General features: G+C 32.5%; 1 protein-coding gene across 3 annotated transcripts in view; it reads right to left on the bottom strand.

Annotated features, from left to right (window-relative positions):
* Prmt3 (protein arginine methyltransferase 3) overlaps positions 1–20633 on the bottom strand; it is a 122150-nt gene that overhangs the window by 91925 nt on the left and 9592 nt on the right. For all 3 annotated transcript variants that reach the window (XM_048788491.1, XM_048788490.1, XM_015477707.2), the window contains exons 5-7: positions 18743–18902; positions 16973–17114; positions 12138–12203 (exon numbers count right to left, since the gene is read on the bottom strand). In XM_048788491.1, coding sequence (XP_048644448.1) covers positions 12138–12203; positions 16973–17114; positions 18743–18902 — 368 coding nt within the window. The remainder of the gene's footprint in view (positions 1–12137; positions 12204–16972; positions 17115–18742; positions 18903–20633) is intronic.

Genomic DNA, 20633 nt, shown 5'->3' with positions numbered 1-20633 from the left:
CCAGGAATTTTGAGGTCTACAGGCAATATAAGGAGATAAGACCAGGCACCCACATCACACAAGCGGGCCTCAAAGGAGATCCTTTGGGTGCAGTCTCCCAACTGGGACCAGCAAGTACTATATCCCACCTCCGGAAGTTCCATCCCTAAGACCAACAGTCCCACCCTAATAACCTTCACCATCCTGAGGGTGGAGATACCAGAAAACAACAGACAACTACACTTACTGGATAAGAAGGGAAACAGGAAAGATAGTGAACTCCAACAGAAATGATCCTTTAAGATATGTTTTCTTCCTTTTTCTCCCCCCCCCCCCGCCTTTTCTCTCTCTTCTCCTGCCCTCACATCCCCAATATCTGCAAAACCAAGTACTTTTCATGGATCAGTCTACTGGGGACTGGGATGTCTGAATAGTAATATTACAGTTGTGTTGTATATTCCTTTATCTCCTGTTTTTACATTTTGTTTTTCTTAATTTTTATGTTTGTTTTTTGTATTCTTTCTATTGTCTTCCCACTTACTTGTCTCCCCCAAAATACTTTCTCTCTTTTCTCTTGCTCCTAGCCAACTTCTTTTGATTCCTCTTTCACACTTCCTAAGATCTGATAACTATATCCTCACCTCCTACCTTCTTAACATCTCATTCTACACCCCACCCATGGTTCTCTCTTCGTCCACCATCAGAAGCTATAGACCCTTTTGCAAACCTACTGTTTATATAGTAGATAATAATTAAACTCACCATTTCTATATAGTGTGACAAAACCATAAATGTCTTAATAGGAGCTATTTGACTTAAGGCTGTATATTGTTTGCATTACGATCTATTCATATTGATTTCCCCTTAAAGGAGAGGTACTGGAATCTTGCAGGGACACTATAAACCTACAGAGTAAAAACTGTAACACCTTAGAAACACACTGTTAGAAGAGAAGACACACGAACAACATGAAAAAACAAGGGAAGAAAGTGCCCCAAACAAACCAAGATACCACATTATTAGAATCCATGGCCAGTACAGCAGAAGAAATATCAAAGAAGGAGTAGGATGTTCATAATTACAATGTTCTGAGAATTAAAGGATGATATAAGAGAGCAAATATAGGAAGCAAAGGATTATTTCAATAATGAGATAGTGATTTTGAAAAACAACAACAACAACAACAAAGAACAAACCCCCACAAATGAAATGAAGGAAACAATAAACCAAATAAAAAACTCAATAAAAACATCACCAAGAGATTAAACCACTTGGAAGACAGAACCCCAGACAATGAAGACAAAATATATACTCTTGAAAATAAAGTTGATCACACAGTGAAGATGGTAAGAAACCATGAGCAGAACTTTCAAGAATTATGGGATAACATAAAAAGACGAAGAATTATTGAGATAGAGAAAGGCATAGAGTTATAAACCAAAGAAATGAACAATCTATTAAATGAAAAAAATATCAGAAAATTTTCCAAACCTGAAGAATAAATTGGAAAATCAAATACAAGAGGCTTAGAGGAAACAAATGTACAAAATCACAAGAGATCTATACCAAGGCACATTATAATGAAAATGCCTAGCATACAGAATAATGAGAGAATTGTAAAAGCCACAAGAGAAAGGAATCAGATCACATATAGGGGGAAACTAATTAGGATCTCTGCAAATTTCTCAACCCAGACCCTCAATGCTAGAAGAGCCTAGAATAACCAAGCTCTGAAAGAAAATGGATACCAAACAAGAATCCAGCAAAATTAAGCTTCAGATTTGATGATTAAATAAAAACCTTCCATGAAAAACAAAAGTTGAAAGAATTTACAAGTAAAAAGTCTATAGTACAGAATATCCTCGGCAAAATATTCCATAAGGAGGAAACAAAAAACAACAATGAAAATCAGCAAAGGGAGATATTACACTAAAGCACAAACCAATCAAGGGAGAAACCAAGTCAAGTTAAAAACCAAAACTAAACAAAAATGACCAGGAATACAAATCATGTCTCAATAATAACCCTGAATGTTAATGGCCTAAACTCACCAATCAAAAGACATAGACTGGCAGATTTTAAAAAAAGACCCAACAGTATGTTGCCTTCAGGAGATTCACCTCACAGGAAAAGACATTCACAGACTGAGGGTGAAAAGTTGGGAAAAAACATACCACTCATATGGACTGTGTAAAGAAGCAGGGATTTCTTTCCATCCTCATTTCAAATAAAGTAGACTTCAAGCCAAAATTAATCAAATGGGATAAAGAAGGATATCACACAATGCTTAAGGAAACCAACCACACATTCAACAAGACATGCAATTATAAATATATATGCCCCTAGTAAGGGCATGAAGGTAGAATGAGTTAGATATCATTACCTTAAATACATGTATGAAGACACGAATGATGTGAAAATACTTTGTGTACAACAAGTGACTTGAAAAATTGTGCTCTATTTGTGTACTATGAAATGAATTGCATTCTGCCATCATGTATATAACAAGTTATAATAAACAAATAATTTAATAAAGAAAAAATATATATATGCCCTAAAACAATGGAGCATCTATGTTCAAGCAAACTCAATTTCAAGAGTCAAATAGACCACAACACAATAATACTAGGTGACTTTAACACACATCTTTTACCACTGGATAGATCTTCCAAACAAAAACTAAACAAAGAAACTATAGAACTCAATAATACAATCATCAACTTAGACTTAACTGGAATACATAGAATATTTCATCCATCAAAGAGTGAATAACTTTCTTCTCAGCAGCACATGAATCCTTATCTAAAATAGACCATATATTATGCCACAAAGCAACTCTTAGCAAAAACAAAAAAGTAGAGATACTACCCTGCATTCTATCAGATCATAATGGAATGAAATTAGAAATTAATGATAAAATAAAAAATAGAAGCTACTCCAACCCTGGAGACTAAATAACATGCTAATGAATGAACAATGGCAGAAGACAACAAAGAAGAGATTAAAAAATACTTAGAGGTAAATGAGAACAATGATATAAATTATCAAAACCTCTCAGATACTATGAAGGCAGTACAAAGAGGAAAGTTCATTGCGTGGAGTTTGTTCCTTAAAAGGAAACAAAAGTCAACAAATAAATGACCTAACATTAAATTTCAAAGCCCTAAAAAAGAAGAACAAATCAATACCAAAAAAAGTATAAGACAGGAAATAATTAAAATCAGAGCTGAAATCAATGAAATTGAAACAAAAGAAACTGAAAAAATAGACAAAATGAAAAGTTGGTTCTTTGAAAAAAATAAATAAAATTGATAAACCCCTAGCCATGCTAACAAAGGAGACAGAAAACTCAAATTACTAAAATCTGTGATAAAAAAGGAAATATCATGATGGACACTACAGAAATACAGAAGATAATTAGAAATTATTTTAAAAATTTGTACTCCAATAAAACAGAAAATATCGAAGACACTGACAAATTTCTAGAGTCATATGATTTACCTACTCTGAATCAGGATGATATACACAAGTTAAACAGATCAATTTCAAGCAATGAAATAGAAGACGCCATCAAAAGCCTACCAACCAAGAAAAGCCCTGGACCAGATGGATTCATAGCTTAGTTCTATAAGACCTTCAAAGAAGAACTAATAACAATACTCCTTGAATTATTCCATGAAAAAGAAAAAAAGGGAATACTTCCAAACTCATTTATGAGGCCATATCACCCTGATTCCAAAACTAGACAAAGACACATCAAAGAAGGAAAACTTCATAACAATATCTCAAATGAACATAGCTGCAAAAATTATCAGTAAAATTCTGGCAAATCAGATACAAAAACATATTAAAAAGGTAGTGCATTTTTAAAAAAATCAATTAAAAAAAAAGATAGTGCACCATGATCAAATGGAATGCCATACCAGGAATGCAAGGCTGGATCAATATACGGAAATCAATAAATGTACTCATCATACCAACAGACTTAAAAATAAGAATCATGATCATCTCAATAGATGCAGAAAAAGCATTCAACAAAATATAACTCTACTTCATGTTCAAAACACTAGAAAAACTAGGTCTAAAAGGAATATATCTCAACAATGTAAAAGCTATCTATGCTAAGCCAAAGGCCAACATCATTTTTCTAAATGGAGAAAAATTGAAAACATTCCCTCTAAAAGCTGGAACAAGATAGGGATGCACTCTTTCACCACTTCTATTTAACATAGTCCTTGAAATTCTAGTCTGGGCAATTACACAGATGAAAGAAATTAAAGGGATATGGGTAGGAACAGAAGAACTCAAACTATCCCTATCACTCAAACTATCACATGATTCTAAGAGTATCTGAAAAATTTCACCAGGAAACTTCTAGAACTAATAAATGAATTCAGCAAAGTAGTAGGATATAAAATCAACACCCATAAATCAAAGGCATTTCTGTACAACAGTGACAAATCCTCTGAAAGAAAAACTAGGAAAACTACCCCATTTAAAATAGCCTCAAACAAAATAAATTAGTTGGGAATCAATGAAAGAGGTGAAAAACTACAATGAAAACTACAGAACACTAAAGAAAGAAATTAAAGAAGCCCTTAGAAGATGGAAAGATCTCCCTTGTTTTTTGATAGGCAGAATTAATATTATATCAAAATGACCATACTACCAAAACACTATACAGGTTTAATGCAATTCCAGTCAAAATCCCAATGACATTCCTCAGAGAAATAGAAAAAGCAGTCATGAAATTCATCTGGAAAAATAAGAGACCCAGAATAGCTAAAGCAATCCTTAGCAGGAAGAATGAAGCAGGTGGCATCTATACCAGACCTTAAACTATACTACAGAGCAATAGTAACAAAAACAGCATAGTATTGGCACCAAAATAGACTTGTATACACACGGTACAGAATAGGGGACACATAGACAAACCCACATAAATACAGCTATCTCATACTAGACAAAGTCGCCAAAAACATATATTGGAGAAAAGATAGCCTCTTCAACAAATGGTGCTGGGGAAATTGTAAATCCATATGCAGCAAAATGAAATTAAGCCCTTATCTCTCACCATGTATAAAACTCAACTCCAGGTGGATCAAGGACCTAGGAATTAGAACAGATACCCTGCACCTATTAGAAGAAAAAGTAAACCTAAATCTTCATGATGTTGGATTAGTACCCAACTTCCTTAACAAGACTCCTATGGCTCAAGAAATAAAATCAAGCATCAATAAATGGGATTGATTCAAATTGAAAAGCTTCTTCTCAGCAAAAGAAACAATCTGTGAGGTGAAGAGAGAGCCTACAGAAAGGGAGCAAATTTTTACCACATGTACATCAGATAGAGCACTAATCTCCAGGATATATAAAGAACTCAAAAACCTTAATTAACACCAAAAAAACCAAATAACCCAATCAATAAATGGGCTAAGGAACTGAAAGATACTTCTCATTCAGAAGATATACATGTGATCAACACATGTATGAAAAAATGTTCAACATCTCTAGCAATTAGAGAAATGCAAAACAAAACTACTCTAAGATTTCATCTCACTCCAGTCAGAATGGCAGTTATCAAGAATACAAGCAATAATAAGTGTTGATGAGGATGTGGGGAAAAAGGCACACTCATACATTGTTGATGTAACTGCAAATTGGTGCACTCAATATGGAAAGCAGTATGGAGATTCTTTGGAAAACTTGAAATGGAACCACCATTTGACCCAGCTATCCCACTCCTTGGTTTATACACAAAAGACTTAAAAACAGCATACTACAGTGACATATAGCCACATCAATGTTTGTAGCAGCACAATTCACAATAGCTAAATTATGGAACCAAACTAGATGCCCTTCAATAGAAGAATGGATAAACTGTTTCATATATACACAATGAAATATTACTAAGCATTAAAAGAGAAAAATCATGCCATTTGCACGTAAATGGAGGAATTGGAGAATATCATGCTAAGTGAAGTAAGCCAATCCAAAAAAACCAAAGGCTGAATGTTTTCTCTGATAAAGTGGATGCTGATCCTTAATGGGGGTGGGGAAAGCATGGGAGGAATGAAGGAACTTTGGATAGTAAAGGGGAGGGAGGGGAGGGCAAGGGGCATGGGGGTAGGAAAGATGGTGGAATGAGATGGACATCATTACCCTAGGTATATGAATGAAGACACGAATGATGTGACTCTACTTTGTGTACAACCAGAGAAATGAATAATCGTGCTCTATATGTGTAATATGAATTGAAATGCATTCTGGTGTCATGTATAACAAATTAGAACAAATAAATTAATTTTAAAAAATCTACTATATATCTTTCCTTTGCAGTTTTACACAAATGTTAACATATTGTACCCATGAGATATATACTGCTATTTTTAAACTAGGAATATCATTTAGAAATCTTTCCATGTCAGTTTATAGAGCTCCTTTCTTTTATGTAGCTGTATAAGATTCCATATTATGGCTATACAATAATTTACCGATCCAATTCTCTACTGATTGGCATTCGGGTAGTTTTTGACATTTTACTATTGGAAGAAATGCAATAAATAACCTCCTTTTATTTATAGAATAAATCTATAGAATATATTCTTAGATGTTAAAACACTGGATCAAAAGGTACATACATATTCATAATTATGCTAGAGGTAAGCGCAATGATCTCCATAGGTAATTCTACTCATGAAGATTCCAAAGGGCAACATGCAAATAAATGCCCCTTTCCTCACATGAAACTAGCATATGGAACAAAAGAAAAAGTTTTGAGATGTCTGCCAACCAAAAAACAATGATAATATTGGTCTAGTTTTAATATATATTTGTCTTACCACGAGATTTAGATCATTCTATATATAAACTATCTACTTATATCTTTTCCCCATTTTTTTTCCACTGAGTTGCTAGTTCTTTTATCAGTGTAATCAATTTTTATGAAATAAGAATTCTTCGGGGTTGGGGATATAGCTCAGTGGTACAGCATGTACTTAGCAAAAATAAAAAAAGTTCTTTTTAAATTAAAGAGATTAAAGAAATTAACTTTTTAAAATATGACTTCACAATAATTTCTCTCAGCATATTTTTATCTTTTGATCCAATTGCCACAATATCAGTCATTAAATAGTATGATTTCCCCACTAATTTGTTATATGCCCTTAATAGTGACTAAAATTTATGTGTATATATCGATCTATTTCTGGATTTTATTTCTGCTCTGCTAATCTATATATTCTTGTGCTGGTAATTATTTTAGTTACAGAAACTTTACAGAATGTTTTCATACCTAGTGAAGCTGGATGATCTTCAATGTGGGTTTTTCCCCACAGTATGTATGGATAGTTGTCCTTATTTTCCTATATGAACAAGTGAATCAGCTTGTCTAGGCTTAAAAAACATCTTAGCCATGTTCTTAGGAATTGAGTTTAAATACAATTAATTCAGAGAAAAGAAAAAATTTTAAGTTTTCTTATTCAAGAACATGATATGACTTTCAATTTGTATCATTTGTTACATGCTTTACATTTTTTAAAAATAAATCCTTTTCATATGTCCTGCACATTAATCATTCCTCCTATAAATTTTTTTGTCTATATTATTTACTATTAGAACTGCATTTTTTTCAATTATATTTTGAAAATATAATTTGTTAGAATTGAATCAAAAAGAGAGAAATCTAAACAGCCTGATTTCCACTGAATAAATAAATTGTAAGAAGACTACAGCACTGTGCCTCCTTATCCTCTACCCAGATGGTCTCCTAGTGGGAATGTGTTGTTGCACACGTGGTCCATCTGGTGAGTCAGTACATTTTAGCGTAATTTTACATACATTAAGAATTTGCTTTTAAGATGTAATCCATACAAAATTGTTGCAAACAAAATAATTTTTTAAAAATATTTATTAACACAATAGTATGTCATAAGTTTCTGGGAAAACTCAAAGAGTGATTTGTGTGTGTGTGTGTGTGTGTGTGTGTGGTTCTGGTGACTGAGCCAAGTGTCTCACACAAGATTTAGTTGAAATAAAAGACTGAAAAAAATAAAAATAAAAGGTCAGTAGGCAATTAAGAAACTTGATTAAATGGTGCTTCGGCAATGGTGTATACGAAGATCATCATATTCACATACAATTTATGGAAAGACAAGATAGCAGCACCAACACCAAGCAGGGGTATACCCTTTTTGACTCTTGAGAGTCCTCTGCTAGGAATTAATTTTAAATTGTACTCACGTACATAAGAAATATTTTTATTATATGCAATATTATTTCTAAAATAAAAACTGAAACAATTTATGGACATTCCTACACTGGATGTATAAATCATTAAAAAATGTTAGAAAAAAAGATACTCAACATCTACTATCAAAAAAAAAAAAAAACCGAGGGAAAAAAAAATGAAGGTTCATAACAAATGATCTCCATGAAAAAATTTCTGAGTGAAGGGTGTGTGTATGATACCTCAATTAAATGTGTTTTCTATGAAACTACACACACATATATAATTCATATGTATATACATGAGTGCACACATGTATGATTTTCATTTAATTCTCATTTTGCTAATGAGAACACTGAGCTTCAGAGATTAAAAAACAGGTTTATGATCATACAGTTGGTAAATTAGAGCGCTTATATTCAAACATAGATCGATCTGCTTTTAAAGCCTATAATTATATTTTAAATTGTACTTTATTACATATAACCCAAAATTCAGCAGATACACTAAAACTTGACAAAATCAAAAAGTTATTTAATGAAATGATAAAGATGTTGATTTTCCTTAAAAAAAAAAAAAAGAAAGAAAAAGAAAAAAAATGAACCAATTATAACTGTAGATAATAACCAGAAGCATAAAAAGGCACCTAACTGGGAGCTTCCTCAATGGACTACAAATAGAATTAATTACAAGTGGGTAAAAACAGGATTAAAAGCTACCCAAAGTTAAATTAATTTGAGATACCATATGGTCCCCACAGGAGCTTGTGAACTGAAACAATATTAAGAATGGAAGAAAGCAAAGGAGACAGGGAGAGATGAAAGAATGAAGAAAGGAAGAAAAACATTTTCATTTCAAGCACTTTTTGAAAAATAAACCTCTCCTGTGTGATATAGATGCTGGTGCTATGATACCAAGTTTGTTTTATCTAATGGTGATAAAAGTAGAGTAACAGTAGTAAATTTAGGAAGAACTCTGTTGTAACTTTATAAATTTGTAAATAACTTATATTTAAATAATTTATGATCATATCCTGTTATGGCAAAAAAATCATATAATATATATGTACATATATGAGAAATAGTGTTAATTAGTAGGTAGCTAATGGGTCCCACCCCAATTCCTAACTCATTCTATATTAATGTGCTGGTACTCAAAGTGTGGTAACAGGGGAAAGGACACTAAACTAGAGTAAAAAAGCCTTAGGGTTTTTAGCTGTGTGTTTTGAAAAAGTCAATTAATCTACTGGTTTGAAATAAAGTCACACTACATGTAAAATGGAGATAAGTACTGCCTAGATATAAGTATATTACATAGTGACAAAAACATGTCTGAAAATTATCTATAAATTATCAAATGATATTTAAATATATGGTATTATATTTTCTAAATCTAGCTATAGTTTAATAAATGAATCATGAATCATTTAAATACACAAAATTTATGAAGGCACAGAAAAAATGCATGTTCTATATCATACAGAAGGCAAGGACTGTTCCAACTACTTCTGATAAGCTTTCTATACAGAAATAAAACACCTTCATTATGTTTCTAATGTTTTAAATTACAGTGTAATAAATACATATTATTTTTACTAATTTTTCAAAACAAAACAAAAGCTCTAGATTATTTGTTAATTTTAGAAAATCCTTTCATAAATGTGCTTTAAGAAGCGAAAAACTGAGCTGGGCACGCTGGCACATGCCGATAATCCCAGCAACTTGGGAGGCTGAGGCATGAGGATCATAAATTCAAGGCCAGACTCAGCAAATTATCAAGGCCCTAAGCAACTTAGTGAGACCCTGTCTCAAAATAAAAAATAAAAAGGTCCGCAGATGTAACTCAGTAGTAAAGTAAACCTGGTACTAAAAGAAATCCCCAGTACTAAAAAATAAGAAAAAATTAAAAATCTAAAATATTTTACATTACAGTACACTTCTGAGAAGCAATAAATGGCAAACAAAACTCATCATAGAGTGATTAAAAAAAAACACAAGCATTTTAGGCAAAGTACAAAAGAAAATACTCTGAACTTATTAACAAGCCCTTTTTCTACTCTGGCATGTTCTCTCACTTAGTAAAAGGTACAGATGGAAACAAACAAAGTAATTAAATGGTTAGTGTTTTTCATGGTACTTTAAAAATATGTAACATAATAATACTGTCATAACTAAAAACTAGAAGCAAAAAAGTGACGGTTCAGTTCTATGAACTCAGTAAGAATTGTTGCACATTTATAGAATATCCACAAATACTTAATTTTCAAATAATTAAACCTTATGATTACTAATACTTGAGCCCTTTTAGTATTATCTTACCTATTACAAGACAGAAGTCTACTCAGGAGCACACCAAAGAAAAAAGCTCCAACTTATGTTCTTAAATTCCTCATGGTACCATATCATGAAATATTGAGAGAAGAGGGCTCAAAGCCAATCAAAATGGATTTGAAAATTTTTACAGATAAGGCTCAAAAGGATATCACTTGCCAGATATCATACATCTGGTTCCTGATTAGCCAATATTAGCAATTCCCAGATCAATATATACTTCATTTCTACACAATTTATTAAGAATAAAATAAAAATCTGGGTATAATTCAACTAGAAATAAAAAATATTTACTACTAACATAATTTGCATCACTATAAACAAAGTGTTTTTTTAAAAAAATACATACTGAATTGTTTCTAGCATGAGTACAAACATAAAAACTGAAAAAATGATTAGTCTCCACTAAAATAACATAAGACAAACAAAAGAGCTATGTACAAAGAACTGATAGTAACTACAATTTTAAAAATAAAAACAATTTACTTGTCTATGAAGGGAATCAGCAAAACACACACACCATTATAAATCTTTCACAATGGGTAATTCTTTGCACAAAAGATATCAGAGCACAATATAAATTTAGGACATTCCTGTCTAAGCTAAGTCACAAGTGAAACTGCTTTTTAGGAAAGACATACAAAAAGTGAAAAGGCAGTCCAGATTATATCCCAAATAGCATAAAAAGTAAGAAAAGTGGTTCTCAAAAAAAAAAAAAGGTTTATTCACTGTTGCTAATATTATGTAAAACCCATGAAGTAATTTTAGAGAAGGATCTTTTAAAACGGAAATGAAAAAGGCTTTATAAAATCCTGATATGTTTTCAATATACATATTCTTGAAATGAGAAGAGTATGGAAACATTCCCAAGCAAAGGTATATAAATGGCAGAGATCATAATTTTTGACTAAATTATTTCTAATGAAGAGGAAAAAAAACAGAAAACCTGAACTTTCAAATAATCACATCAATGTAGAGAGGGACAGAAAAAGGGAAGGAGAAAAGGAGGAAGAGACGAAAAAGTTAAAGATTCATACAGAAGGAAGAGCAAATGATACAAAAGTCAAACACGTACATATATGCTATCACCTTTGAAATAAATAAGTATTAAAACTATAAAATATAAAGTTTCTTATACAGGGGTAAATCAATAAGGTTATTAAAAGAAAGCATTTAAATGAATTCTACCTTATAATATTTAACTCTGCTTACTAATACATTCTTAAGATTATTACTTTTAACTGCTAACCATGAACTAGAATAATGATATGGGCTTATCTGATTGTGACTTGATATGGGGCTTATCTGATAAACTTGAAATTCACAGGAATTACTATAAATTATCTGGATAAACAAAGTTTACAAAGGCTCTGTCACAATAATTAATGACTTTCAATTTTAAAAAACAAATATTGACTGACAGCACCAATCAGCATTTTCGTTATCAGAATCTTGCACCATAGAGTAGCATCATAAAAGTCTTCCATGAAATAAAGCCCGGGTATGTTAAATCAACTGCCATCACAATGATGACTGAAAAGGGGATTTTTACTGCTCAAGAACTACATGAAATGTACAATTCTATTAGCCAAGCTACTCACCTTGTCTTTGAAGATATGTGGATTTTGATATATAAAATCTCTGTAGCTTTCTGTTCGTACTTTGTCCTGCAGGAGAGAGGAAAACATCATGTTTATAGGGCAGTGTGAATAAATAAAAAAAAATCTTTGGAAGATTTTTGCCATTTTATGACACATTGCTAGTTTCTACAGCTACAGTCTACCTAGAAAATCAAGCTTTTTTTTTTTTCCTAAAAAGAAAACAATAAAGAATAGGAATAACAATAACACAAAGAAAGCATTTGTTTAAAAAACACTGAAAGTCAAATAAGATCTATCCACATTCTTTTAAAAATGTATATATTTTTCTCTCTACATGCATTATCACTATAGAACTTCAAGTGATAATTAAAACCAAAAGATTATTTTGCTCATTTAAGTAGGGCCTGGAATGTGAAGCCCAACTCCCGGCTCTACAGCTCTATTAAAATAAGGAAAGAAGAAACAAAACAGATAAATGTAAAAGTTGCAAGTGCACATGAAAAATGAAGCTAACCTGAACATGTTTTTCTAAGAAAATCATTATCAGTGCCTATATGATTTATAATCCCATTTTATTTATAGAAATTTCTGTAGTAGGAAATGATGCTTAAAAGCCTGAAACCTGAAAGTAAATCATTTGAACTCTGCAGCTCACATTATAAGATCCTGTACTCTCAAGTCCATGTGAACTGTGACCAAGGTAGGCATTCAACATTCTAACATTTACAATGGCTCATAAGCAGAGCTCATTCCCTAAGTTGAGACACACAGAGCCTGCAAATAAGGCACTTAAGAGTTTTGCTGCCAAGTAACTAAAATATGACAAAATTTGATAAAATTAAATATTACAAAATGAGAATTCTAGTTGAGGGTTTCACACTAGGTTAAAATAAAAGTAGTTGAGTTGCCCCTCTGTATCTACGGGTTTCACATTTGAAGTTTTAACCAACTGAAGACAGAAAATATTTAAAACAAATAATAACTCTGGGCACAGTGGCATGCATCTGTAACCCAAGTTACTAGGAGGGTCAGGCACGAGGATCAAGAGTTCAAGGCCATCCTCAGCAACTGAGCAGGACCCTGTCGCAAAATTATATATAAAAAAAAAAAGGCTGGGAAATTAAGCTCAGTGGTAAAGTTCCCCTAGGTTAAATACTAATACCATTAAAAAAGAGAGAGAAAGAAAGAAAAGAATTGCATCTGTGCTGAACATGTGCAAGACTTTTCTTGTCATGATTCCCTTAAAAATATTGCATAACTCTTTACATAGCATTTACAATGTACTAGGCATTATAAATAAAACAGAGATGACTTAAAGGTATAGAGCAGGATGTGGGTAGACTGTATGCAAACACCACATCATTTTATATAAGAGACAGGAGCATCTGCAAATTGTTATTCTCTGTGGGTTTTGGTATCAATCCCCCAAGGATACCAAATAACAACTACAGTTACAATAAATTTCAATATTATCAAAATGTTATACAAACCATACCCCTCAAAAAACATTTTCATGTCAATATTGAGGCTTTTAGATTTTAAGTTCCTTTAAGAATTACTAAGAGATACTAATAAACATATTAAATGTTTAAATAAATTTAAATATATTAACCAATTATCTAAGCTTATTCCAAATGGTCCTTTTTTAAACCATACCATTTTATACATTTTTATCTTTTTTATACTCTTCTCATCCTATAACCGGTGATCCTTGCTGAAACAAGAAAACCTACAAAGGGTGCACATCGGTCATGATTGCAGTCACTTGGAAAGCTCTCACCAATCACCCTGCCTCACACCAATCCAATTTAATCAATAGAATCCCACTACTGTCCCAACTCCACGCACTGCTGCTCAACTGAACTATAATCTTTCATTCTGGCTCTCTCTATGTATTCATATGATTTTGTTCATATGCTTACCCCAATGCAATGAAATCCAAAGTATGCCAAACACAGTACCCTGCATCTAACAGAGCTTCAATTTAAACTGAATTTTTGAAAGAAAAATGTAGTAAATGTTAAAATGCAACCAAATAAAAACTAACCTTCACAATCCTTCTAAAAATTTATTCTAACAAAAAACAAACACATCAATACAAAACAAAATAATAAACAAAAACATTTTTTCAATTTTTTTTTATATCAACGTATTGAATCTAAGAACAAAATTAGGGCTCAAATACTTAGCATGATAATAGCTTAGGATGAGTAAAGTGCCATGGAATTATTATTATAAATATAAACAAAATTAAGAATGAGGCTAAAAGTAACAGAAAATGGCAATCGATTTTCAACTATATCTCTGGAATTCAAAAAAGGTATCTTCATCTTAAATTAAGAAATAAGGGGTTGGGCAGGACACAATGGCACATGCTGGTAATCCCAGCAGCTCTGGAGGCTAAGGCAGGAGGACTGTAAATTCAAACCCAGCCTCAGCAATTTAGCAAGACCCTGAGCTAAAACTCAGCAAGACCCTGTTGCAAAATAAAAAATAAAAGGGGAAGAAATAGTGGGTGGGGATCTCATGAAAATCAAGGAGAGATCAGCAGAGGAAAGGCACTAAAGGTGGTAGCCAGAGAGGGGGGTAAGTGATAGGGAGTGATACTGGCCAAATTATATTGTTATATTGTGTATATATACAAATCTTTTCATTATGTACAACTGTAATGTACCAATAAAAATTGTAGAAAGAAAAAAAAATAACAAACTACTTTTATTTAAAGTTATAATCAAAACACATGCCAAAACAGAGACAACAACAGAAAATCCAAATCATATTCTATCAAAGCAAAGCCAATTTAAGCATAAAAATAAGTCCTATATAAATAGGGTTTCTCAAAAAAAAAACAACAAAGTACATGTATAATGGCATAAATTGGCATGAACATACTGTATATACAGAGATATGAAAAATTGTGTTTTATATGTGTAATAAGAATTGTAATGCCAATAAATAAATAGGGATTCTCAATTTTTAATTACTTAATAAAAATTAGGTAATATTCTAGTGGTAGGTAATTGTTCTGGTAAGAAACAGAATAATCCTAACGATAATTACATTGCACAACAGCCAAGGGAGACTAAGGCACAGAGAATGTTAATAAGAATTCTTAAGTGATTCTCTAAAAGGGTACAGATGCCACTAGAATCTTCAACTTGGAATTATTTTTTCTTTTCTTTTTTTGGAACTTCTTAAATCTACACGTATTCCAAAAGGACTTAAAGATATATGGTCAGGTGTGAAGATTCAAATAAAGATACAAATGTTCAGGACAGAGATTTGTCAATGCTTGAACTGGATTTCCTTGATAATTAAACTGACAACACTTTACCTTTACTTGTCTGAAAAAGCCAACACAAGTACCATACCAAAGATATTAAAGGTTTATATCATTTAAATTAATGGGGTGATTTAAAATGACAAACACGGGCCTAGATTAATTTCTTTAAAGAAAATGTTCTATCACATGTCTGCAGTCTCAGCTATTCAAAGGCTGGGGCAGGAGGACCTCAAGTTTGAGGCTACCCTGGCCAACTTAGCAAAAAGCACCCCTAGGTTTAATCCCTAGTACCAAAAAAGAAAAAGAATGAATAATAGAATTAACTTGAACAATAAAATAATAAAATTAACAAATAATAAAATTAACTGAACAAAGAAAATGGAGTTAAGTCAACTTTTTAAAGCAAATTTACTGGACTTAAAATAATTTATTACTTACAAGATAGCTATTATTTATAATGTTATGCTATTACCCAAGTGACAACAAAAAGCAAAACCATGACATGTAATTAGTAATGACATGACATTGCTTTAAAAGCCCCTACATAATTATAATTATAATAATTATAACGGTTCCACTTTCATTCTGCAAAACTGACTCAACAACACAAATAAATGTTATAAAATATCCCTGGCTATCTAAAAATGCATGTTTCAGGGAAACCTAGTTTTAGGACTTCCATTAAATAAAATAATCTTTGGAGAAAGAATTTAGGAAGGGACTTTTGTTGACTGGTTTTGTTTTGGTTTGGTTTTTTTTGAAGGTAAGGGTGACATCTAAAATCCCCAGAGATAATTATCAGAAAATTTACATAGCTTTCACAATCAAACAATAATTTTATGCTAGTTAGATATTTTCAAGTTTTGTTTTGTTTTTGTTTTTGAGATAGGATCTCATTATGTTGCCCGGGCTAGCCCTGGAATTCTGCTTCAGTCTCCCAGGTGCTGGGACTACAGGTATATAAAACCATGCCAGCCAGTATTTTCAGTTTAACCAAACTAAAAATATTGCTACTTTAAATAATACTTGATAAAACATATACTTGCCAGGTACACCTAGAACTTGACTTCTATAATTAGACATTATCATTTTGAAAATTAAAATCAACCAGATTTAAATATCTGATTTGACCAATTTAGGAAATATTTCTATGTATCAATGATATCAAGTGTAAAAGTCATATATAACAATTATGAGAATTATTATTAAACTTTATATCAAAAATTTGCCCCAATTTAGCATTGGTATTTAACACACTAAAATTAATCATTTTCTTCAGATTAAAAAATAATAGCATAATTGTTTCTATTTAATATAAATAGTTACTCTTGAAAAGACCAAAATCATTAAGCAGTTTTTGCCAATGTCCTAAATATAATTTACAATGATCTTGAGGCTCTATAATCCTTCTATCACAAGATGAGCTATTAAACACCAAGAGATTTAAAAAGCTGTTCTTACAGGGGGAAAAAAAGTGTTCTCGTGTATTAAGGAAAACCCTGTTCTATTTTTCCTTTAGTACGGATGTGGCAGATTTGTGCTCTTTTCTAACCTTTAGCATTTCTTCATGTATCCCATAATGCCCGTATGAGCTGAAATAAACACCGTCCTCATCCTCCTGGAGGTCTGCAATGGCAGTAGATGACGAGCAGGTTCTGACATCTGCGTTCATCACAAAATCCTGAGCAAATTGTCTGTAATCAATTTGAAATACACCCTTGAGACAGGTTTATTGGACCATGAAAAAAGGAAAGGCTAGAGGTTGAGGAAGAGGAAGGGGGAGGGGTGGAAAGGGTGATGAGCCTCCTAAATCACAATGTCTCTTAAGCAACCCAAAGCTCCCCCTGCTGGATCTTAAGCTGTGGCATACTCAAACCCAGCGGTGAGCATTCCTTGTGCAAACCACAAAAGCAATGCCAACTGCAGATGATGGTTCTTTCTTTCACTAAGCAAACAAGCACATTTTCTTTATTCAAATTTATCATTTCTGTTGTTCTAAAATAAACCTTTTTTAGCAGCTGAATCATGTAGTATATTTTAACTCACAATAATTTTTAAAACCATGTGCTAAACAGGCAGGTAGCAGACCCAAACAGATAACTATTTACATGTAGTGTATCTAACACTACCTACTCCAGCCCTAAAATTCAGCTACTTTACTGATTATGACAAACTAATAATCCGTACAGTATTCAAAGGAGAGAAATACAAAGGAGAGGCAAGTAGAGACAGTGTTGGTTACAAGGTTCCCAAGCATAAAAATCAGAAACAAGGAAGAAGAACTAAAACTGACTCTCCTCTGTCATGCAGGACATTTCTGGCAAACCATCAAATGGGTACTTAGGCAATGGCAGCTGACTCATAAATCCACCAGGTAAAGCTCAGAGGTACATGTTAAAAATACAGAATATCAGGCCAGCCACAATAGCATACACCTGTAATCCCAGCGACTTGGAGGAGGTTAAGGCAAGAGGATACCAAATTCAAGGCGAGCCCCAGCAACTTAGTGAGAGCCTATCTTAAAAAAAAAAAAAAAGCCAGAATCTCAGGCCCTATTCTAGACCTCCTAAATTAGAATCTACATTAACAAGAATCCCAAGTGATTGATATGCACTTAAACTCTGAGAAGCACAACACTACTAGAATATTAACTTACTCACTAGAAAACAACCTCCACTTAACTGATTTTGTATTAAATACTACATTATATATATTTTTAAATATATACATACATATATATATGTATATATATATATATATATATATATATATACACACATACATACACATACATATATATTTTAATTGTCAATAGACCTTTGTTTTATTTATTTGTATGTGGTGCTGAGAATCAAACCCAGGACCTCACACGTGTTAGCACTCTATCACTGAGACACAACCCCTGCCCTACATTATACTTTATTCCTTAAAAACAAAAATTTCAACACTGTAATTTCCCCCAAACCTAAACTATATTAATGCCTCCACTTTTAAAAACCTATGATAGGAAAAGTAAAATGAAGAAATCAATAGGAAATAGGAAAATTGAAAGGAAGACATTAAAAACATTTGAAGGGTAACTCTGTCAAAACAATCACCTTTAATATAAAAATAATTATGAACTATATAATAGATAAATCCATAAAGTTTTACATTAATTGACTTTATCCAAACTATACAAAAGTGCTGCATATCATTAATGCTACCAAAATTAATTTCTTCATTGTGTTTTCTCGTATATGAAGTGTTCTATATTCTACCTTGCCATTAGCTATGTGAGCTGAAGGATCTAACAACAATTAATTTTCTATAAGTAAATTACTTCATTCTCTGCAGATCCTCACGTGCTCTAGCTAACGCAACTTCAGCAGACAGCGCCCTGGCTTCCATATGTTTCAATTTCTCAACGACAGATGTACTTTCACTGAGTCCATTGGGGTATGAGAATGGAACTGATGCTGGTTCATAAAGGTCTTCCACATCTAAAAAAAATAAAGGGACATTTTCATCAGGCCATCTCATAGCAATGAAATGAGTATAAATACGTTAGAAATATATGTATTTATTCTAAGTGCCTATTACATTGCCAATTGAGAAAAAAATAATAAAAGTACTTCTAATTAAATATTTAATATCCAAACTGTTTCAATTTGAATTAAAAAGAATATGCTGTTAGTTTGTTTTCCATTAGTTAGCTAAATTGAAAACATAAAGGTATCAATTATATTGAAACAAATATAGGAAGAAAAAAAAAGTAGGGGGAAAAAAAAAAAACCTTAATAGATACTGATTACCAGTTAGTGCACATGTACATCTCATTTCATCTTCAAAACAAACCAAAGATATAAATATTTATCTCGATATTTCAGACACAGAAAAAATAAATTTTAGAAAAACTAAATGATTAACCATTTATAAAGTCAAATAATAACTCTGACTCGCCCAAAGTTGTTGTTATGGCTTGGGTATGAGATGTCCCTCAAAAAAGTTCATGTGGCAATACCGGAAAGTTCAAAGATCAAATGATTAGACAGCAGATTCTTCCACATGAGGGATTAACAATTTGAATGAATTACTGTGTGGTAACATAAGGCAGGTAGGGCATAGCTGGAGGAAGTAGGTCCTTGGGGGTGTGTCCTTAGGAATTATATATCTAGTCCATGGTTCCTGGCTCTCTCTGATCCTTGGCTGCCATGAGTGGAGCATTCCTTTCAGCCATGATGTTCTTCCACTCAGGGCCCGAGCAATGGAGCTGGCCAACCATGGATGCAACCTCTGAAACATGAGTCCAAAACTTTTCCTTCTCCAAGTTGTTTTTGTCAGGTTTTTTGGTCACAGCAATGAAAAGGTGACACAGTCATACAGATGTTTAATGGAAGAGCTAACATTCAAACCCACACCCATCTTCCTAGCCCATGATATTATCATTACAAATGCCACCTCACAGTCTGTGTCCTTATCTGTAGAACAGCAATTAGGTAGTCCCTTAAGAGAAATCCTGGCATTTGTGACAACATAGATGAACCTGTAGAACATTATTAAAAGTGAAATAATCCAGACACAGAAAGACAAATACCACATGATCTCACATGTGGAATCTAAAAAAACCTCACAGAAGTAGTGAGTATAATTGTGACTATCAGGAACTGAGGGGTGGAGAGATGGGTGGGTAGATGTTAGTTAAAAGGTACAAACTTTCAGTAATGTATAAAATTTTCACTTATCAATTATACCTTAATACATGTGGAGAAAGAAAGATACTCTTTAAGGAGAATTAGTAGACAAAGAATTCTATATGTTCAATAATTTTTTCATCCTGGCAAGGTTAAGAGTAGAATCTAAAAGCTAACATTTTATTACTGATATTATTAAATACTGGAATTCTTAATATTAAACTCTTAATTTTAATTTCATCATATATAAAACAGTATCTTCTACTGAAGAAATAATTCCACAATCAAAAGTTAAACAAGGAGCCAGGCAAGGTAGCACATGCCTGTAATCCTAACAGCTTGGCAGGCTGAGGCAGGAAGATCTCAAGTTCAAAGCCAACCTCAGAATTTAGGGAGTCATCAAGCAACTCAGTGAGACCCTGTCACTAAATGAAATACAAAAAAGGGCTGGGGAGGTAGCTCAGTGGTTAAGTGTCCCTGAGTTCAATCCCCAGTACACACCCAGCTTCCACAAAAAAAAAAAAAAAAAAAAAAAAAAGG

The sequence above is a fragment of the Marmota marmota genome, unplaced genomic scaffold (genome assembly GCF_001458135.2).
Source record: "Marmota marmota marmota unplaced genomic scaffold, marMar, whole genome shotgun sequence".
Taxonomy (NCBI): Eukaryota; Metazoa; Chordata; class Mammalia; order Rodentia; family Sciuridae; genus Marmota; species Marmota marmota.
Note: the sequence above shows the minus strand (reverse complement) of the source record. Positions and strands in the feature narration are given on the sequence as shown.